At 37.0% G+C, this 23,813-nt stretch overlaps 1 protein-coding gene across 1 annotated transcript; it reads left to right on the top strand.

Annotated features, from left to right (window-relative positions):
* Positions 1-229: 229 nt before the first annotated feature.
* Positions 230-23,081, top strand: ATP6V1B2 (ATPase H+ transporting V1 subunit B2). Its single transcript, XM_082657397.1, has 14 exons — positions 230-375; positions 6,604-6,659; positions 11,111-11,209; positions 12,299-12,392; positions 12,524-12,601; positions 13,068-13,207; positions 13,543-13,644; positions 14,022-14,119; positions 14,771-14,894; positions 16,483-16,633; positions 18,072-18,154; positions 19,763-19,867; positions 20,717-20,846; positions 22,804-23,081. Exons 1-14 carry the CDS (start codon positions 240-242, stop codon positions 22,941-22,943), a joined length of 1,536 nt encoding a protein of 511 aa, XP_082513523.1. The 5' UTR covers positions 230-239; the 3' UTR covers positions 22,944-23,081.
* Positions 23,082-23,813: the final 732 nt, after the last annotated feature.

A 23,813-nucleotide genomic window follows, 5' to 3' on the forward strand; every position in this document is an offset into this window, starting at 1 on the left:
CTCTGGATCCCTCTCCCTGGCCCGGCGTCCTCCTCCCAGCACGCTGGTCAGCTCCCCTCGCGGAGGGCTCGGGTTTAGCCCCGCCTACGCGGAGCCCAAGTCACGAGGCCGCGGGTCGGGTGCAGCTCAGTGGGCGGGGACTCCTCAGCGCGCATGGGCGGAGCGGGGCGCGGGCTGCACCAGCTATATCTGCGCCTGCGCGGCGCCGCTGCTGGGCCAGTCGGGACGGAGGAGACAAGATGGCGCTGCGAGCGATGCGGGGCATCGTGAACGGGGCCGCGCCTGAGCTTCCCGTATCCACCAGTGGGCCCGTGGTGGGGTCTCGAGAACAGGTGCTGGCAATTAGCCGGAACTACCTCTCCCAGCCTCGTCTCAGTGAGTATCAGAGAGCAAGACGAATCCTGTCTTTGCTCTTAGCCCAGCCCCTTGCTCCCACTCACCTGCTTAGCCAGAGGGGTGGGATGAGGGGATTGTTTTTCCCTCTCGCGTCCCCCTACTCCGACGTCTCTCTCTAGTAGGCGATTTGAGTGTACCTTAATTTCCGTGCCAGGGGTGGGCTAAGGGGAAGAGCACCAACGGGAACTTTTTCCTGGGTTGGTGGTCTCCTGGCTGTTGCCCCACCGGTGCTCTCCAGTTTCCCGAGGCTGGAGCATGCTCAGGCGCTTGCTTCCTGTCTCTGAGCGAAGGCCACTTATTGCCACTCTTATCCTAATCTTCTGCTGATCTCATTTGGATCTGCAGGGGTCGAGGGAACCGCCCCTCCCCTTCCCCTGCCTCGGGTGTGGACCTCAGGGCAGGTCCTGAGATCCTGCCGAGGGGGACGGTGTAGTGTCATCGCTGACGTGTTCAGGCCTTTCGTGGATGGAGGTCAGGCCCACAGCCAGAGGGAAATGTTGTTCAGTGGAGAAGCTGCTCCGCAGGAGGACACCTAGATATCAGAGAAAGCTAGAGCTGAAAAGTACCCTGCGGGTCATCTAGTCTAACCCTCTCATTTTACAGTGAGAAGCCTAAGGTTCTGAAAGGGACAGGGCTTGCCAGGCTTTAGACCCCTAATTACTGGCAGAGCAGGAAAATTCCAGGTTTCTTAATTCTTGCTGGACCTTTTTCTGCCATTAATTTGATTGCAAGGCTATCTTGGAGAAGACAAGAAGCTTTGCCCATATTATTTAGCAAATATGCAAAGCATATGCATAAGCATGTTTAAGTGTTGTGATTGTAAAAAGACCTTAATAAACCAGGCTTAAGTGGACTGTTCAGCAGTTTCGAAAGAAATGGTTCTTGATGACTAAACAATAAAATTGTGTAGCATCAGACCTCTTCACAGTTTCCTTAGGAACCGGGGATGAGCACTGGAAGTAGACTCTTTAAAACTTAGGAAAGCACCTGATGTTTTCCAACGTGGTGAGACTGTATTTGCGCCGGTTAATTGCCACAGTACCTCTTTGTGGGTGGCTCATTGGTTAACAAGAATTTCAGATGAAGGGTTTCAGTCTGAGCGCTCTCCTGCCTGACTAATCCCATCCTCATCAGTCAGTGGGTCAGGTCATGTGGCAGCACTGCAGTGTAAGGAAGAAAGAAAAGACTTGATTCTATGGTTTGCAGAGATGTGTTTTTTTTTTTAATTGAAATATAGTTGATTTATAACGTTGTGTTAGTTTCAGGTGTACCGCAAAGTGATTCAGTTATATATATTATATATGTATATATATTCTTTTTTAGATTCTTACCCATTAGAGGTTATTACAAGATATTGAGTATAGTTCCCTGTGCTATACAGTAGTTCCCTGTTGGTTATCTGTTTTATGTATAGTAGTATATATATTTTAATCCCAAACTCCTAATTTATTCCCCCCCATGTGCTTTCTATAATGGGAATTATTTGCATTAGAGAGTGCTTGTTGAGAGTTTACATGAGCTGAATGTTTCAAGAAATTGACAGATGTTGCATTCTTATGACAATAAATTTGTGCCTAACAGTTACAAATACTCTTTTATGAATTGCATTTGTATGCTTTGCTGTTTTTTGGGTAGAACAGATAGACATTAGTGGTGCTTCTAGGAAAAGATTATAAGGGGCAGTAGTCATTTTCCCATATAATTATTCACTCAATCTCAACTCAGAGTATCAATTGAAATAATAACATAGTTTAAAGAGTACTCCATGATTGAGGTTGTAAACCCTTAAGGGAGATGAGTATGATTTCTCAACATTCAGTGTGTGCTTAGCCAGTGACTGAAGAACTTCTCCAGATGAGATTCCTCCTGACAACATTGTTGCGACATAATGCTTAAAACTGAAACTTTAGGGTTCAGGAATCCTTTTTGTATCCTCAGTGCCTAGCGCAGTGTTGGCACATAGAAACATTGTGTTTTGTAATTGTATAACTTGCATTTAAACCCCTTGTTCTAATAGTTTAGTATATGGATCTTTAATGTGGATGGAACCAGAGTAGGGAGTTGGGGTACTTAGTTTGAGTTTCACTTCTGTGTCTGGGTTATTCTAAAAAGCACAAATGATATCATACTTAGGCTAACAGCTAACTGCATTTGAATGTCATCTTTTTCCTATATTGCCACATTCTTGATTCTAGTTAACACTTTTAATTGCTTCTGAATAAATATTAACTTCTTAATTTTTCTGATTAAAGATCGATGTTACCATCCTAGGTAAAAAGTTATAGTTATTTAATGTGTGCTTTTTGAACAAAGGAATGGAATATTGGCAGTTCCACTGTACAGATTGGATCCTGGGGCCATTAACAAGAGATGGAAAATGAGATATGCAGGCTTGAAATAATCTTGAGCACATTAGTTGAATTTCTAAAGTCACAATGAAAGAAAACTTGATTTCCTTTTAAACTTTGAGCAAGGTTCAATAATATAGGAAGAACTTTTGGATGTTAAACGTTTTGGATTAGATAATCTCCTTTGTTCTTGAGATCCTAGATCAACTAATCTTAGTTTCTTATGTCATAAAGCAGAGTTAGCCTCAGTGAAAAGTCCAGTAAAGGAATGGTCGGCCTGCCTTTTTCCAGAACCTCTCCCTCCTTGCCCACTGCAAAGTGTGGGTCTTTACTTCTCTTGCACAATATAAAATGATTGTTCCGGTTTTGTTTTGCTTATAAGGTGGAGGCTGAAGGACTAGATCTCTTATTGTGCAATGACTGTCGAATTTTCTCTTTGAAAGTTTCACAATCATTAAGTAGTGTTAGTTCTGTTGAACAATCTCATATCCTATGGGAGGAAGAGGATGTCATCTAACAAAATATGTGCTTCTTAAAATCTTTGTAGATTTTGGGTTTTAAATGTTACTCCATAAATATTTATTGTCTTCATAAATATTCAGGATCAAAGATGTAAACATGTGTCTGCTGTGTTTTCAGAAGTTCTGATCATCCCCTGCAGACCCAAGTTCTTCTTCATTTGAAATTTTCAAGAGAAGAGTGGTCATTATTGTTTCTAAACAGAAATATTTATGTAATTTGTGAATGGGTATTGACTTTTTGAAGAGCAGCTTTATGTCTTTGGCAGCTTTAATCTAAATTGTTGTCTCTGCTTTGGACTGTTAATACTAATGGTGAGAAAATCTGGGTAAATATTGTTGAGAGATAAAAGGTGGTATTTGATATTATTTTCTCTTCTTGTTCCCCCCCAGTAGTTTTACTGTTGTGGAAAGGAGCTATAGTTTGTATATAAACTGTTTTCTACTCCCTATTTGTAGTCCAAGTGCTAGGAACTGTGTTATCTCCATATTTTTAAGTTATACTGGAGACTAAGGGTCATAGAGTATAAACTTAGAATTGGTGGGGGGGGGGGGCACAAACAAACAAAAATAATTTTAATCCTGGCTCTTCCATTTAATAACAGATTTCTCATAGATGTAGTTTAAGTGTGGAGTAGGTCTATCAGCCTTGCCTACCTCCCAGTGTTTTGTGAAACTGAAAAGGTAACCTATCTGAAGATGCTCTGTAAAGTGTGAAGCAGTTTCGTTTGGTAATATTTTTTATTTAGTTTGGATTATAACATTTATTAGTTTAGTTTGCATCCCATTTTAATTTAAACCAAGCATGTTGCTTAACCTCTGGTTTGTACCTGAAGTGGTCTCCTCATGCTTTCCAGTGACAGAAAACTGCTGAAGCATCTCCATTAGTTTCTTCCTTTCCTGCTTTAACTTTTCTGGTAGCTACACTCCACTGGAGAAAGGTTGTTTTTCAGTAATGATACAAGAGTGCCTCAGACCACAAAAAATGACCAGTTCAGTTTTAGAATTTGAGCTGTAGCACAGAATCAAAGAAAAAATGACTGGAGGCAGACGGTGTAAGTTCAGATCCTTAGGCAAGTTACTTAATTTCTGAGAATCATTTTTCTCTTGTAAAACTTGGAATAATATTTGTTAGGCTTATAGACCTGTTATGGAGTTTAAAAAAGAATTCCTGACAAGTACTTTTTAAATGTGTATTGGTAGTTTTGTTATTAATTAATTCCAGTGGTTACTAGCTTTTTTAAAGGCTACATACATTGTTGCAAATTTAGAGCCTGCTTTTGATGAAGTAGAATCTTGCCTTCTATAGTTGAAATCAACTTGATTCACTGTTTCCAGGAAAAGCAATGACTAGCATTTCTTTTTTCTTGGTCATGCTTTTTGCCTTGTGACTGGCAAAACTTCATAATTTGAATGAGCTTGAATTTAAACATGAGATTCTTAAGGATCATTGTTGTAGAGGTTAAAAGTTCAAAGGAGATGCAAATCTTGTCCGGAAAGTAAAGAGAATTTCAGAACCTGAAGCATTTTACTGATGTTACATTTTATTCAAAACAGTTGCCTGTAAATCTCAAAACTGAATTCCCACACCTCCACTGGCCCACTCCCTACTCCCATTCCCAGCTGTTTAGGTTTTGAGAAGGTCTTTGTTTCTATAGTTTTAAAACCCGTGTGCCAAGAAAACATGTTTCTAATGTAGTTCACTTTGCATATCCACATAGCAATTTTAGAAAGTAATTGAAAAACAATATGTGGATTCTTTTAAAATGAGAACAGTGAGGGACTTCCCTGGCGGTCCAGTGGTTAGGACTCGGCGCTTTCACTGCCATGGCGTGGGTTTAATCCCCAGTTGGGGAGCTAAGATCTTGCAAACCGTGTGGCGAGTCCAAAAATAAAAATAAAATGAGAACAATGAAGAAATTGTTTTAGGGGTAGGACTTATTTTTAAGAGTATTAGATTATTTTAAAACAATGGAGAGGATTAACATAAAAGTAGCAGAATATGTGACAACTGGGATATTTCTAATAATCTTGGAGGCATGATTAATTTGTTTACGTTGCCATCCATTCAAGTAGCTTAACATTTAAAATTTGTGACTTGCTTTTTATCTAAGGTTGGGGAAAAAAAAGTAATTAGGGGCCTCTGTTGATCATTACAATTGCAAATGTATTCAAGCAAATATTTGGTGTGAGGATTTAAAGGTCCTCAGTATGAAGACTAGGGTTCCTGACAGTGCTTGCCTGCCCTGTCTCAGTGTTTCTACCAGGGCACTTGCTTCCTGGCTAAAGAAATTATGTTTTTAAATTCTGAAGCCCCTTGAATGGACAGACTGGTTATTAAATGGTTTCCTCATTCTTGGGAGTCTACATTCATTTCAGAAATTTCTGTCTAAGATGTCATAAGAAATCAAGTGAAAAATTCCCAGTTGGTTGACAGCTTCTTACACATTATTTTAGGTCTTGTAAACACTTATTTCATTTGTGTTTTCAGCTTTTCTGATTATGAAATTTAGTTAATTCTGACATTGTTAGAATTGCTTTCCTGAGTGTTCTGATTTATACTTGATTACCATTCATTATACTCGGCATGTATGTAGGTGTGATACAATTCAATGATAGCTACCTCCTTTCTAAAATGAGAGATTTGGGTAGTTTGTTGCTGGGGCATAATTTGCAGTAGAAAATATAAGCTTCTACAATGACAGTAACGCTTGACTTTTTTTTTTTCTTTAAAGGATGCTTATGTGATCTCTGGCCTTTAATTCCATCCGCCTTCATAAACTCTTTTTTTTTTTTGTAGTTTTTATGATACTATTTAATCATGGCATTTTATCTTAACAGACTACATTTTGTCAGATTTCTTTTGTGAGTTTTGTCACTTCTGCTTAAAGTTACGGATTCCCTTCTTCTCTATCTACTTTGCTAAGTGCTACCTTTTCTGTAAAGCTTTTTCTTTTCTAAGTAAGGACCATTGCAGGGTCTTTCCTGTGCTCCCACACACCCTCAGCACACCTCTGGTAGAGCCCTTACCTCCCCCTTCTCCATATAAAATTGTGAACTCTTGTGGGAACTCTCCCTCTTTACCTTTGTTTTTGTATCCTGGGTCCTTGAAACAATGTGACTTATAGTAAGAATTAAAAATGTTTTTGGTTTGATGAAGGGGATTATGAGAAGTTGTACAGATGCAGGCATATTTTATAAATTCGGTGAAAAATTTCATACTTTCTGAGTGCTCCATATAATAGATATGATAGAGAGAGGGGTTTTTTGGTAATACCAGAGAGATCATTTAGACTGTTGTCCTGTTTGACAAGAACTGACTCTTTTGTGTTTCTTTCCAGCATACAAGACAGTATCAGGAGTTAATGGTCCACTAGTGATCTTAGATCATGTTAAGGTAATACCACTATCATTATCGTCTAACCATTTATGAAGTTAAAAGCATAGTATTAAGTACTGTTTAGTACACTTTAAGTCTTTTGTTATGATTTTTTTAAGCCATTCCTTGATCGGAATGTCAGTGCTATATGGAGACAAGAATTTTAGGTCAGAAGTCAGAAGATGGGATTCTAGTACTGGATCTGTTGTGGAATCTGTTTGTGGCTTTGAGTCCCTTGTCTGTAAAATTTAAAATTTTATTTGTTTGTTAATCATACCTCACAGGTTTATTAGGAAAACAACAGTAAAGTATAGTATACTGTTATACTTGTTACATTTTTGTCTTCTCTACTAAATTTTAAGGTCTTTGAGTGAGTAAACAATGTTACTTTTGTCTTTGAGGGCCTGATAACTGGTATTCAAGTAATGAATAAACAACAGATTATCTCAACAGTGACTAAAACCATAAGCAGAGAATAGTTTTTACTTATTCAGTTTGTTGAAAGATGCTTCAGTTACGTGGGGTTTTTTTTAGCCACACCTATACATAAGAATTATCTTAGAAAAAGAGGCATAGAATATAGTCTGTAATTGAATAGACCTCACCCTAGGTGAAGCCTCCTGCCTGAGTTCAGTGATTAAAATATCTTCAGAGATAATTTGTATAATATGCTCTGTAGAACAGTAATTCTGCATTGGTTGTTGTTGGGAGTGGATCGGGGGAAAGGTACACAGTTATTAGTTTGTTGAGAGAAGTAATGACAGAAGTGTGTTTGGCATGTGGCCCCTCTGGAAGCAGAAAATAAATTGAAAAACATTTCTTAAAAGAAAGGGCAAAGTGAACTGTCTCTTCAGCTTTATCACTAAGATATTTTTGTGCATGACAAGGTACCTATACAAATTAATTGCAAGATTAAGCATATAGCTTCCTCCTGGCCACAGTTTCATACTAGTCTGAAGTTTGATTCAAAGCCTCAGTATACAAATTGTACAAGGTTTAGGCAGCTGCCCGTTAATATTTTGTGAAAGGATGAAGCATACACTTTTATTTTTTGAGGAAGTATTGAAAGCATTATTTGCTTCTTTGTCCTTTATTTCTTCTTTTTTATATACTTTCTATTGGATAAAATTTTTGACTCATATTTTAAAAATATGAAGCTTTTATATTAGTAAATATATTTTCAAAAACAGTTAAAAATATTCATGCTTCAACTATGTTAAGTGCTGAACTCAGCACCAAAAATACACAATACAAATACATAAATGTCTAATTATTAAGTGCTATGAAGGGTGAGTGCAGGATGCTATGAGAGTCAATAATGGGAAGGACTTAGAAAACATCTTGGAGGAAGTAATTTTAAGAAAGCTGAAAAAGTTTTATTGAATGTTTGTTTGGGGTATAACTCCAGCTGAGGAAAAAAGTTTATGTAGTTGTAAGAATGGCTTTATACCACCAGATTTAAGAGTGTTTTTTTGTTTGTTTTTAGTTTTTGGCTCCTGTTTTTAACTTAAGGCATACAAATAGTATCAAGGAATGGATAATTTTATACAAATTGTATCAGAATAGATGATGATGGAGACTGCTGTCCAACTCATTTTCTGAAGGTAGCGCATCTTTGATTTCCAAACCTGACAAAGGATAGTATCAGAAAAGAAACAGTGTAGCTAATCTCATTCACAAGCACAGATTCCAAAATTCTAAATAAAAATGTTCTCATGTATTGGATATTAGCAAAAATATACTTTAAAAAATCAACAGGGCTTCCCTGGTGGCACAGTGGTTGAGAGTCCGACTGCCAATGCAGGGGACGCGGGTTCGTGCCCTGGTCCGGGAAGATCCCACATGCCACGGAGCGGCTGAGCCTGTGAGCCATGGCCGCTAAGCCTGTGCGTCCCGAGCCTGTGCTCCGCAACAGGAGAGGCCACAACAGTGAGAGGCCTGCATACCACAAAAAAAAAAAAAAAAAAAAAATCAACAGAATTATGACAAAGTAGAATTTATCCCAGTAATACAAAGATGATTTGATATTAGCAGATGTCAGTATAATTCAGGTCATTCATAGATTAAGCTAGAAAAAGCTCACGCTCTTCTCAGTAAATACAGAAAATGTATCTGATAAAATTATTTGTTTCTAAAAAAAAAACAAAACAAAAGAAGAAGGAGGTCTTAGAAATAAGGGATAGAACAAACTTTTAAAACCTCTTAAAGGATAACCACCATAACTTACAGCAAACATTGTATTTAAGGAGAGACTCTAGAAACATTCCCATTTAAATCAGGAACAAGATGAGGACACCTGTTGTCACCACCGCTATCCATCTTTGTTCTGTCTTTGTGCTTGGACCCTAACCAATGCTGTGGGAAAAAGAAATTAGGGGATAAAGGGATTAAAAAGGAAAAGGCACAGCTGTCATCATTTCTTGGTAGTATGATTAATTAAACAGAAAACACAAGTCATTCAGTGGACAAACTATTAGAAACAATGGTGTAAAACAGTGTTGCTGGATGCAGATGATGTCTATAGAAATCAGTAGTGTTTTGTATGCCAGAAGTAACTACTAGAATAATTAGGAACTTTTTACAAAAAACTGTGAAACTTTGTTGAAAGACATAAAGGAAGACTTCAAATAAGTGGAGATTCCACGTTCATGAATGAAAAGGCTCATAATAGAAAATATGTTGATTCTCTCCAGGTAACAAAATCAGTTAGAAATAGAGTAAGAATAAAAATTTGGTGAGGGAGTAAGCAGATATTTCAGTGGAGCAAAGTTAAGATTCTTAAAACCAACTCTTCTCACACCTGAGAATTTGACTTGGTAAGTGATAAAGGCTACATTACAAGTCGTGCCACTTGTAGCACAAATTAATTTGTGCTACTCAGTAAATATTGTTGGGGTATTTGGCTTCCTGTATGAAAAAATAAAAATAAAAATGACAAAAATAAAATTACGTACCAAAAATAAATCCAGATGGATTAAAGACCAAAACATGAGAAACCTATCAGAAGACAATATAGAAAACCATTTTTATGACTTCAGATTGGAAGGTTTTCCTACACAAAAGACACAAACCATAAAGGAAAACAAGTCATTTTATTGCAAAAACTTCTGTATGATAGTATACCATAAACAAAATTAAAAGACAAGAAAGACGGGGAGCAGATATTCGCAAAAGAATATCCGACTCAGAATCTATGAAACTTATCTAAAAGTAAATAAGAAAAAGCAGATGTAGTTGAAAAGCGAGGAAAAGATATTAATAAGGCTATTATAGGAAATGAAGTCTGAATTGTCAGTAAACATGAAAAGATGCTCAATATTAGTAGAATCAGGAAAATGCAAATTGAAAGATACTATTTTTTATTTTATCAAAATGGTAAAAATTAAAGTTTAATAATACAAGATTGGCAAAGATGTAGGGAAAAGATACTTATCTATACTACTAGCGAGTTTGTAAAGTAAAAGGTTCCTTTGCAGAGTAATTTCACATAAAAATGGACACAGCCTATAGCGCACCACTAGGTAACCAGATACCTTAGGGAAACTTGGGCCCGCATGTGAGAATGTTCATTGCAACATGTTTGTAGTAGTATAAATTTGGAACAGCCTTGAACACCAGTGGTAGAAGAACAGCTGAATAAAATGTAGTGTCACTTGGTTTTAACTATATCTGTTCTAACATTGATTCTAGATGCCCGTTTATTCATATTAGCATCTCCAGAATCAAGTGTCCTACAGTCAGTGTTGATTCACGGATGCATTGGCAGATGTTTTCCTTCACCTCACACAAAGTAGTGATGCATTTTTCAAAAGATTATGTTAATAAAATAAGGTAAATACTACTATGACAGATCCAAAACATACGGTCAAGTGGAAAAAAAAAACGAGTTGCAGGATGGTATATTTAGTATGTTATCATTTAGGTAAGTGAACACTACAGTATATTTTTGGAAACATGCAATTTAAAATATTAAAAATGGATTAGAGGAATACATTTCTGGTTAGGAGAGTTAGATTGAGGAGGGAATATTAGCATTATTTATTATAATAGTAATTATTTTATTGTTTAGTTGCATTTTATTCCTGTCCTCCCAAAGCACAAGGTGATTACACAGCCCAGAAGCAAACATCATTTCTGAGTAGTGGGAACATAGTTTTTTAACTTTCTGTAGTCTCAAAGCTTAAAAACATATACACAGAAGGAAAGAATTTAATTGCTGTGGTTTCATAGATTTAAGATCCTTCCCTCTGTACCTTATGTTGCATTTGCCAGTATATGTGCCAGTGATAAGTGTTTTAAGGACTTAAACTACCTGAGGATATTCTAAACTCTGGATGTATACCTGTGTGCTTTGGGGAGGTGTGGGGTCTGCATGTGCATACATACTGTGAAAGACATAGAAGCATATAGAGTATTTTGAGGAGCTTTTAAAATGTTGGTTATTGAGCCTTTATTTTTTTCCTATTTAGTTTCCCAGATATGCTGAGATTGTGCACTTAACACTACCTGATGGCACAAAGAGGAGTGGGCAAGTTTTAGAAGTTAGTGGTTCCAAAGCAGTGGTTCAGGTAAGCATCACTTTCAAAACCTGGCCAGTTGAACGTTTTTCTGATCACAACAAACATAAGAAACACCAGTAGTTCTTTCTGGTAATTATCACATAAGTATTACAGATCTTCATCAACTTATAGGTGGGGTGACATCTTGATAAACCCATCATAAGCTGAAAATATTGTAAGTTGAAAATGCATTTAGTACACAGAACCTACCGAACATCATAGCTTAGCTTAGCTTACATTAAAGGTGCTCAGAACACTTATATTAGCGTACAATTGCACAAAACCATATAACACAAAGCCTATTTTATAATAAAATGTTAAACATCTCATGTGATTGTTTTGAAGTACCGTTTCTACCGAATGTGTATTGCTTTTGCACCATCACAACCATGAAAATCTTAAGCCAGGGACCCAACTCTTTACTGGCTATGAGGGAAGAAAAGTATTTTTTCATGTTTTCTTGCTAAATGCCAGCCACCAATATCCATTCTAGCCCAATAGCTCCACTGGTAAAATGGCTTTTTAAAAAAAAAATTTTAATGGATAAAATGAAACAGATAGTCACATAGAAGGAGAGAGATGAAAAGTAGAATTCAGAGCTTATGGGCTGAAACCAAAACAAGATCTGAGTCTCCTTCTTTAAATTGTCTCTGATAATGCCTAGTATTTAATGTTGCTGATTATAGGAAGTGCCGGTTTTCTCAAATAACATATTGCTCTAAAAAGTAGATCTGGAGTAGAGGTCGGCAGAATTTCTGTAAGGGGCCAGATAGTAAATTTTTTAGGCTTTGTGAGGGTTTTGCCTAAGGTCTCTGATGCATGTTCTTATGCTTTTTTTTTCCTTTTTTTTTTAAAAAAAAAACAATCCTTTAAAAATGTAAAAACCATTCTTAGCTTGCTTGGTGGATTTGGCCTGCAGGCATGACCCTGGTTAAGAGGTTGGCAATTTGGTTCATCGTCCACCATGAACACTTCTTTATTCATAATACTAAAAGTAGTCTGTACATTGATGTATTTTACTTTATAAGGGCTGACAAATCTTAAGCGCTTATGATCTAAATTTCTTATGCCCTTCTGTTTACTTTTCTTTCTTGATAGGTGTTTGAAGGGACTTCAGGTATAGATGCCAAGAAGACATCCTGTGAGTTTACTGGGGATATTCTCCGAACGCCGGTGTCTGAGGATATGCTTGGTAAACGGATATTATTATTCATTCTGAGCAGAGATCTGTTTCCTTTTTAACGCATTTCCATGAAGTCTTTGTAAAGATTATGAATATTTGAGTCATTGTCCACTCTGTACTGTCTTGTTACTGTTTAACAGGTCGGGTGTTCAATGGATCAGGAAAACCCATCGACAGAGGTCCTGTTGTACTGGCTGAAGACTTCCTTGATATCATGGGTAGGGACAGAAAATGGATTTCTGTGTTTTGGGGAAAATAGCATCTATCTATCTTATACCTTTGTCAGATAAAGGGTGATTTTTATGATACTTTAAGTAGATAACCAACATATTCCATGTTTGATTAATTATTTTTTGTTTACTATTTAATTTATTTTTCCTAGAGGTTATCTTAAAATTTTATATTTTATTTATTGTAAAATATCACCAGGATATATCTGAAATGTAAAAACCATAATGGCTTTGAAATTAGGATTTCTCTCTTATTTGCTATACCTTACATTTCACTTTACTACCATATAATTTGTGAATCTACAAAAGATTAATGGAAAAAAATATTTAAACAGTTTCAGATTTCAAAAATAACTGATTTTTTAAGAGTAGAAAGAAATGCTTTATATGCTTTGTATGGTTGTAGTCTTAATGTAGAGACATAGTAAAATTTTCCCTTTTGGAAATGCATTAGGCCAGCCAATCAATCCTCAGTGTCGGATCTATCCAGAGGAGATGATTCAGACCGGCATTTCGGCCATAGATGGCATGAACAGTATTGCTAGGGGGCAGAAAATTCCTATCTTCTCTGCTGCTGGCTTACCGCACAATGAGGTGAGAACTAGAATCTGTTTGGTATGAAATTCAAGAAGAAAGAATTTCTGAGTGCTTCACTCTTAGTGAGAAACCAAATATAGGATTTTCAAGGTAAATACCCAATGTTACTGTTTATATAATCCAATTACATTGACTCTTTATCCACACATATCTGACTTCTTCCTTACTCTTAGGAATCTGCAAAAATTACAAAATAGTTTTATTGAGTAAAGCCCTTTAAGACAACCCAGTTTCATTTATGATTACAGTTCCCCAAAGTTTAGGGTAAAAGTTATTTTGTTGTAGAAGTATTATTTTAGATTTTAACTTAGTTCTTTTGTACTCCTCATCAGATTGCAGCTCAAATCTGTCGCCAGGCTGGTTTGGTAAAAAAATCCAAAGATGTAGTGGACTACAGTGAGGAAAATTTTGCGATTGTATTTGCTGCTATGGGTGTAAGTATTATCTTTTTCTGTTTTAGTATGAAATGTAAAATTGCTTGTGTTATTAGAACAATGTAGAAAACTGCACATATATTATTCAGTTTATCTCTAGGCGGAGAAGTTGCAGCTTGGCATTTTGGGCAAACCATGGATTAGTATTTAGCATTTGACTATGGAATGTAAGAATAATTCCCTTTGTGCCCAAAGCAAGCTGTTTACTCTGTTGGCTTTTGTGAACGTTTTGGGGGTACTTGAACCTTTAAAGGAAGGAGCGTGCAGATCTATAGCTTGGCCTTCATCAGAAATAAATATTGGGGGGAAAAAAAAAGAAAGAAAGAAATATTGGGCATTTTTCTTCTCCCAGCACTGATGAAGTCATTGCCATTTAGGTAAACATGGAAACTGCCCGGTTCTTCAAATCTGACTTTGAAGAAAATGGCTCAATGGACAACGTCTGCCTCTTTTTGAACTTGGCCAACGACCCAACGTAAGTAAACAAAAATAGAGCTATTTTCCCCCTGTTCATGCAGGCTTCTGGTCAAAAATGTCACCTTACACTAAGGAGGTAGAACATTACAGTGAAAGCTACACAGGCCTAGGTATGAGATAACCGTATTTAAATTCCAGCTCTGCTTCTTGCAAGTTACTTGGTTTTGGGTAAGTCACTTAGGTTCTGAAGCTCAGTGTCTTCTTTCATAAAGTGTGATAAATAATACGTGTCTCACTGGGTTGTTGTACATATTAAATGAGATAATAGTATAAGTTACCTAGCACACAGTCCATACTCAGTAAATTACCTTTTCCTCTTACCTGCAAGATCTGGCCCCTACGTCTTTCCTCCCTTTCTCCTTCTCTCTCTCTTCCTTTCTTGCTCAATTTTGAGAACTATATAGTTCTGACAAATTATGGGGCATTTATAAAATAAATCAATTTAGCTGTGTAGCACTAAGTAATTCTTATTATGTAAATACATAAAAGAACTCTGCCTTACTTAAGAACTTTTAAAGTAATAATTGCTTAACCTTCCTCAATTTATGTGAAACTTTAAAAGGGAGACTGTACTATTATTTCTGGAATCATTTTGTTTTGTTTTTGGCCTTTTTGTTTGAGTGACTTAGGACTTAATGTTTCATTTCAGTATTGAGCGAATTATCACTCCTCGCTTGGCTCTAACCACGGCCGAGTTCCTGGCCTATCAGTGTGAGAAACATGTATTGGTTATCCTAACAGACATGAGTTCTTATGCTGAAGCACTTCGAGAGGTAATTTTTTTCTTAATTAAAATGGATTATCTTGTCAGGGATTATCTTGTCCCTCTACAAGTTTTCATTTTTTTTTTAAATCATGTTTTTTTAAATGCATTGCTCATATATTAGTAGAATACCTTAATTAATCAGAAAAGAAAATATTACTTTTGTCAACCTAATTGAATTAGAGGATGAGATTTAAATTATTAGCCTATTTATCATACTCTCACTGTCTCCATTGATTAAGACTGGATTCTTAGAGTAAATGATGCAAGCTGTTTAATCAGTTACTCTCCAAGGTAGTTCTGTCTCTGTCCAGACTGTCAGTTTTCAGCCCTTTTCAAGAATTTCATTTTTAATGATGTAAATTTTTATTTATTTCCATAAGTGAAGACTACACTCTGGCAGAACCCTCTTCAGAACTTTTTTTTCCTTCAGAAAGCTCAGTGATTATTTAGAAACAATGTAAAATTCTAGCACTTACCATCCAGAAGTGTGGGGTGTTTGTTCTAATGCAAGTTACTGAAATTTTGAGTTACTTGCTCTTTTAAGTGTGCAAAAAAGGGAAGAAGACTTCTGAAGAGACAGCCTATATAAATATCTAGCCTAAGATTCCCTAAGATCCATCATCATATCTCACTCGGCTACAGTGTTTTTTCATTGAAGGACTTCTTTTCTCCCATCCATCACAAATACTTTTCTAAAAGGCAGTAAAAATAAGTATTAGAAAAGTAAAAAAAAACACAAAAAAAACAATTTACAAACCCTTTTATTAGTAGTATTAGATTCGACAGACAATTATTCTATCAAATTGCCGCTAAAGTTTTCTATATGTTTATCTTGCTTTCTACATTATCTCCTTACAAATTGATAAAAGCTGGTCTGCAGGCCACACTTTGAGTAGCACTGCTGGAGCATACTCTTGGAGGAACCAAAGTAGCAGTTAGAAGTTGGGCTTAATGATTTACAGTTTTTGTTGGCTGTAGATTAAAATGTATGCATATATTCTAGTGTGCCTGTCTCTAAGAGAAAGACCATTTATTACTATTCTTATCTTGTGCGGTGATCCAGGGAAATTATCTGGCCCTTGATTCCGGTTGTAAGTTGGGATTAATAACATTAACTTCCTCATAGGGTTGTTGTGAGGATTAAATTAAATAATGTATGTAAAATGTATCAGATGATTTCTGATATACGTATTTCCTTCCCTTTTGATCTTTTCAGGATTAGCTTATGTAAATCTGGCAAGATCCATAACGTGAAGTAAATCTTGTGAACTGAGAATGTTCTCTTAGTTTTAAAATGTACTACCTTTGATTTATAAAATTGCAAGCAGATTTTCTTCTAGCAAGCTATTTGAAGATTTGTGTTATGGCAGTATGATTTTGGCAGAAAACTGTGGTCCCCAATTGTCAACATTTTTGTTGCAGAATAATCTGAATTTATGTTGCTAGATTTTTCTTAATCATTTCTAGAGGTGATATTTAAAATGAACAAGATATTTCCAACTTTGTAATTTGGCCTGTTCAAACAAATGTGTTCTAACCAAGCTTTAATTTTCATTTTCTGGTATGTGATACTGTTCTCCTTGACTCACTGTCAGGTTTCAGCAGCCAGGGAAGAGGTTCCTGGTCGACGAGGTTTCCCAGGTTACATGTATACAGATTTAGCCACAATATATGAACGTGCTGGTAGAGTGGAAGGTAGAAGTGGCTCTATTACTCAAATTCCTATTCTCACCATGCCTAATGATGGTAAGTTTAGGGTCTTTGGATTATAGCATCCCTAATCGTTGTAAGGACTTTGATTTTAAGAGAGAAGACCATCTATCTTTTTGAGTTGAAATTCTTTTGAGAGTTTATCCTCCAGAAGTTTACCTTACCTAGTGATTTGTTTCTAATAAAATTTTTCATTTCGAAACTACCCATAATAATTATTCTTTTGTAGAAAAATTTTCTTGTAATTTTTATTTATTAGCTAGTATTTAGTGTCTACTGTTTGCAGGACACTGGTCTAGATGAAATGAATTTTTAAAAGATTTATGGGCTCTACTTAATGTAAGCTACTCATTCTAGGTGGATATTTTTTAAATGTATGTGCATCAGTAGTTTAAGGTAGCTTAAGTGCCAGATATAGAGCACAGATAGTAAATGCCACGAGACTCTAGAGATAGAACGATCATCAAAGACTTGCTAAAAATTACTTGGTTTTATCATGTGTGTCTAAGTGCACAGTGCAGTGCCTGCCTGGATGTATGCCCAGCAGCCCCCGGGTGAGACTTTCAGCATTCCCCTTATGTTAGTGTCTTTTTATCGTTATCTCAGTCTTTTAAAAACACTTTTTCAAAATATTTTCAGAAACAGTAATAACTCATTATAACTGAGCACTGTTCTAAGTGTTTTGTAAGTTTTGACTCATTTGATCTTCATAGCGACTTTTTAGATGCTCTCGTGTGAGGCACAGAGAGGTAAAGTGTCACAGTTAGGAAGTGGCGGCTTTAGAACCCAGGCAGTCTGAATACTACCTCTGATGTGAAAATGATTTGTTCCAAGGAAGCAGCTACAAAATTACTCTCTGTAATTTAACAGACTTAGAGGTGTCTTGCTCTGTGGGACCTGCTTGGTGCTGCCTGTGTAGTGTTGCTTAACTTGTTTAGCCTCTCTGTATTTTCCATGTTGAAATGTTGTGTGTCCCTCTGGGATAGCTTATGGATGAAGAATGTTCTCTCAGTATACATCAAATTGGCAAATCTCTGCAAATGAGCTTTGTGTTTAAAATGGAACTTTATTTATATTTGGGGGAGAGAGAGCATAACTAGGAGAAATAGTACTTTTTATGAATATAGCTAATTTAACTTGTGTCGACACATGTCTAACTGTGCTGCAGCCAGATAAGTTAGACTGGCCAGTACGGTAACCTCTAGCCACATTTGACTGTTTAAATTCTAAAGTTTATTAAAATCAGATAAAGTTTGAAATAAAGTTTTTCAGTCGCGTTTAGCCGCATTTCACATGTTCAGTAGCCACATTTGACCAGTGGCTGCCATATTGGACAGCACAGGTAAAGAACTTTTCCATCATCACAGCAAACTATTTTATATAGCACTGTTTTAAGTAGTGCAGATTGACTTCCTGTGGTTTTGTTTATATGAGATGGACACTTTAACTAACATCAGGTGTCTTTCTCTGGTAGATATCACTCACCCCATCCCTGACTTGACTGGATATATTACAGAGGGGCAGATCTATGTGGACAGACAGCTACACAACAGACAGGTATTTGACAGTTGAACGATGCTATAAGCCTATAGATCTATTCTTCAGTTATTCTTTAGTGACTCTCACTTTGCTCTTAGGAATTATTTATTTAGAAAATATAAGCAAGAGGGAAGAGATATGGGAACATATGTATATGTATAGCTGATTCACTTTGTTATAAAGCAGAAACTAACACACCATTGTAAAGCAATTATACCCCAATAAAGATGTTAAAAAAAAAAAGAAAATATCAAATTACATTGTTTTTAATATGGCTATAAAATTGTCATTTCTGTAATACTAAAATCCTGGTGTGGAAAAAAGTGCCAGAATTAAGAATTAAATTTCCACTTTCTTTATTATGACTTAAAATGGAGTGAGTTGTTCAAAGAACTTTTTTGGGTCTTCTGTTCCATAATGGTATAATCTACTTTTGTTATTAATACGAGAACAGATTTTTCAGAGTTTTTTCTTTGTCTTTTATTGTTAAAATTTTTAAAAATTGAGGTATAATTGACGTAACATTACATTAGTCGCAGGTGTACAGTGTCATGATTTGATATTTGTATATGTTGCAGAATGATCACCCCAGTAAGTCCACTTAACATCCACCACCTCACATAGTTACAAAATTTTTTTTCTTGTGATGAGAATTTTGAAGAGCCACTCTTCTAGCTCCCTTTAAATATGTGATACAGTATTATTAACTTACATAGTCACCATGCTGAAAGTTCCATCCCCATAACTTAACTCATTTTATAACTGAAAGTTTGTACCTTTTAACCTCCCTCACCCATTTTGCTCACCCCTCATCCCCTGCCTCAGGCAGCCACCAGTCTGTTCTCTATCTGTGAGCTTGACATTTTGTGAGATTATATGGTATTTATCTTTTTCTGTCTGACTTATTTCACTTAGCATAGTGCCCTAAAGGTCCATCCATGATGCTGCAAACAGCAAGATTTCATTCTTTTTTATGACTGAATAATCAAAAACAGATTTTTTATTGGTTCTTTAATAGATGCCAGCTTCTGATATCAGCTTTTAGGTGAAATTATTGTGTTGTTTTTTTTTTTTTTTTTTTTTTTTTTTTTTTGTGGTACGTGGGCCTGTCAGAGCCGTGGCCTCTCCCGCCGCGGAGCACAGGCTCCGGACGCGCAGGCCCAGCGGCCATGGCTCACGGGCCCAGCTGCTCTGCGGCATGCGGGATCCTCCCGGACCGGGGCACGAACCCGCGTCCCCTGCATCGGCAGGGGGACTCTCAACCACTGTGCCACCAGGGAAGCCCTATTGTTAATCTTTTTATGTGTGATTTTATGAGTCAGAGTTCAGAAGACCATTTGGATTTGATATTATAGGCAGATGTTGAAAATTCAGTTTTTTAATATAATCTTGTACTATTTTGTAGATTTTACCTTTTGGATTTGATTCTCAAAAGAAATCTTAACCTGTAAAATGTTTCTTCCTTTTCTTATCAGGAAAAGATATTAGGAATCATCTAGGAAACAAATGTAGCAGTGTTATGCAATTTAAGCAATAAAAATGAGTTTCAAAATCCTCCTTTACTACCAGTAAAGCCTGAATTTTGTACTTAAATATAATATTTTCCCCCTTCCCCTTTTACCCAAGATTTACCCACCTATTAATGTGCTGCCCTCGTTGTCGCGGTTAATGAAGTCTGCTATTGGAGAAGGTATGACCAGAAAGGATCATGCCGATGTATCTAACCAGCTGGTACGTATGTTTTCTCCAGGATGGTGTTTAAAGAAATGAATACTTTCTCAGTTCATTCTGCTGTCTTATACCTCTCGTCTTTCTTCCATATCACTTTTCTTCTCCCCCCATCAAAGTAGAATTTTAATATAGAACATATAGAATAGTGGAATACAGAAACATTCATTAGAGCCTTTTTCATAAGGATAACTGCTCATGACAAAGATTAAAAATCACATGCTTGAAACCCACCTCTAATGCTATATGAGGTAGTTTTTAAATAAAAAAGGCATAAGACGATTAAGTTTTTATTAGTAACCTTAATTATAGAGTATTTCTGAAAGACTATTCTAACTAATTTTTTGTTTAACATATTAGGCAATCACCAGAACGCTAAGGGATACAGCTGTATATATTCTATGAAATCCTTGGTTGCTATAGTCCTGAGATTGTATACCAAGCATAATTAAAGAAAAACACATTTGACCTTAAAGTAGAAATGATAAATAAACCCAGTGATAACACAGATATTTTTTTTGAATAGAATTTAGAGATGGATTTCTCCTATTGTGTAAGTTGTGATTTTTAAATGCTCTACAAAATGTAAGCTCACTGGTATATTGAGGGAGTGTATTTTTTGTAGAGTGTTAGTAATGCCTATGTACTGCATGCTTGAAGACTCCTTTCTTAGTGAGACTACGTATAATAAAGTCTTTCCAGTACTTGCATATGAACTTTATGTGAATTATGTTTGGAAATCATGTGAAATACTGTGAAGATAGCTACAGCAATACACTTACATAGCCCAGAGTACCGTTACCATTTATAAAACCTTATCTCTGTTCGTGTAAACCTTTTTTTCCTCTTTAGTATGCATGCTATGCTATTGGTAAGGATGTGCAGGCCATGAAAGCCGTAGTTGGAGAAGAAGCCCTTACGTCAGATGATCTGCTTTACTTGGAATTTCTGCAGAAGTTTGAGAGGAACTTCATTGCTCAGGGTAAGATTACTGTTTTCCTATGAATAGAAACAGCATCATATGTAGTTTTGAGGAGGACTTCTTTCCTAGTCTGAGAGAATTTACATTGGTCTCCATACAATTTTCCTTCTGATTAGAGAAGAGGTTCTTCCAGCCGCCTGCCATGTCTTTGTTCTTAGCCCTCTGGTTCCTTCCCCTGTACCTTCAATTTCTTTATCCATTTATTTAGCTCCTGTCTTGTGTTTTCTCTTCCTTAGAACTGGCCTTCTGCTCTCCTGCCTCCATTGCCACTTCTCCTCCCTCTTACCCTCTCTGCAATGCTCTCCTCTGGCTTTGGGGGCTTTGGACTTTTCCTGTCCATCTATTTTCATCCTCCTGATTTCTCATCTTCCTGCTTCTTAATTGTTAGTGTTCCCAAAGGCTTAATTACCTGTTCTTTCTGTGCTTTTTTTCCCCTGTGCTGATGACTAACTTCCTGTGTATGAGCCTTTCCCCTCTTTCTGAAGCTCTAGTCCCGCATCTTGAGCTAGGAAGCCTTTGTTTATGCCACCATCCTCTCTGGCTCAGTGTGGTGAGAACCAAAGTATTTTCCCAACTGACCACCTGCCTAGCAATTCCCTTTTCAATTTCTGTCTACCTCTGGCATGACCATTACCCTAGTTAGCCCAAGCTCAGGCATTGGGCATTCTTAACCCTCTTCATTTATTCTCCAGTCATCAAATATTTGCTAATTTGCATTGTTCTTCTTTAAAACATCTTATCCTGTTCTCTTTTCATTCCTATTAAAAAAACTTAGGCCAGTGTTTCTCAAAATTGAATATGCTTTTGAATCTACCAGGGATCTTGTTGAAATGCAGATTCTGATTCAGTAGATCTGGGTGGGGCCAGAGAGCCTGTATTTTGACAAGTTCTGGGTGATCTTGAAGCTGCTGATCTCTGACCACTCTGTGTGTCCCAAGACCTAGTCCAGACCTTTGTCCCATCATCCTTGGCCGTTAGTGCCAGCATCTTCACCAGTCTCCCTGACTCTGTCTATGCCATTGCCAGGGTAAATTTAGTATTAATTTTATTGATTGTCCTTCTGTTAAAAAGTCTATAATGGTTTTTATTACATAGCATGTGTAGGGCTTTCAAGCTGTTTTGTTTGTTCTCTTCCCTGCCACCCCTGCTAATGCTGGTAAACTCTATTTTTGACCTCAGTGATACTTACAAATGATGTGTTTATTTTGGAATAATGCATCAGCTACACACTTAGGATTTGTGCGCTTTTCTATTTATGTGATACATTTTTTAAGTAACATTAAAATCCCCAGAACGTATGACAGTTGGGTTTTCTAAAAAAATAAAAAATAAAAAATTACACAGAACCTTAATATCTTAAAAAGATAAAAATTGTGCTGGTAGACAAGAGATGCAGAACTCTAGCCACTCTAACTCCTTAGTTAAAAAATGAGATTTATTTGCAGGATAAGAATGATTCTGCTATTAAGAATAATAATAGCAATAGCAAGTTTGAAAACTTTCACACGGACCTATTCAGGTGCTTAATTGGCATTTAAGGCCTTCTGAGTATCTGTACTAGCCTCCTTCAGGTCAGCCTGTGTTCCTGGGAAACTGCTTTTCTCACTACTCTCTGGACAAAACTCTGGGTCTAGTTTCCATTATTCAGTGGAGTGTGTTTAGATCCCACCCGTTGTTAAAACACACACAACACACGCGCACACACACACACACACACACAGCCGCCGAACGTCTCGCCTGTGGGCTTTCTCCCTTTTCTCTGGTTCCCAGGGGTACTTATTGTCTAGACCCTCATTTCCACATTAAGTCACATCCAGTCCTGGGAGACCTAACTGTTTTGTGTCTCTTTTTATACTTCATGCTTACAGTGCTAGTTCCATAACAGAATAAATTTTGAATAACGCTGAGAAGTTGGAAGTACTTGGCCTTTATTCATCTAATCTCAATTTTTTGTAAGGTCCATACGAAAACCGCACTGTCTATGAGACTTTGGACATTGGCTGGCAACTGCTCCGAATCTTCCCCAAAGAAATGCTGAAGAGAATCCCTCAGAGCACTTTGAGCGAATTCTACCCTCGAGACTCTGCGAAGCATTAGCTGCTACTTCATCGCTGGCTCGATGCTCCTGTGAAATACTGGTTCTGTTTTCTTTATTCCTTTTGCACTCCCCCATCCCCACCTTTGTGTTGGAGTTTACTGTGTTACCCTGTAATTAAAAACAAGGAATAGGTAACATATTGTGCCAGTGTTGCAATGTTTTAAACTGCTAACAGCCTTTAAAATACCCCCTGTTCAGAAAACCTGGAACTTCAATGCTTTGTTTAAAGTAGCTGAGGGTTGGAGGTGAAGTTTTCTTACTGATGTGTGTATTTGTACATAGTGGTGTAGTTAGCTGCCTAGTGTCCTCATTATTTGGGTCTCTCAGACCTTCCTTGTCCACCCCCTCAAGAGTATCACTATCTGAAGTTATAATGCTTTGATCTCCAAACTAGAGACAAGATAGGGTCTGAAAGACGCTTCCTCTCAGAGCCAAGACACTTTCCTGAGCACTTGTTCTTAGATTTTGGTGTGTCTCTGGGTCTGTGCTGCTGCTCTAAGCAGATGGTTTTTACTGTCCACCTGCTGTTTCCTGTTTAATGAATAGATTAGAAAAGGAGTTTCCCTTTCCTCTTTGGTACGGATAAGTTTCAACTCCTGTTTCTTACTGTTCTCCCTCCCTCTGAGTAACACAGAATCGTGCAGGTTTTGCCCAACTGGCCTTGATCTGATAGTAGTGAGATGCCCTGTCTTGATGATCCTTACTGGGTTTCCATGCAGAGGAATCATAATTAAAATAATTAATAGAATTGTTGGTTGGAAAGAGTTGGGATACAATTTTTTAAGAAAGAAAAACCTATATCGGTTCTACATTTGGACATGCTAACAGTGGTTTTAAGTTTCTAAAGTGTTTACCAGATGCTAAAGGCA

This window comes from Grampus griseus (genome assembly GCF_964374135.1).
Source record: "Grampus griseus genome assembly, chromosome: 6".
Lineage (NCBI taxonomy): Eukaryota > Metazoa > Chordata > Mammalia > Artiodactyla > Delphinidae > Grampus > Grampus griseus.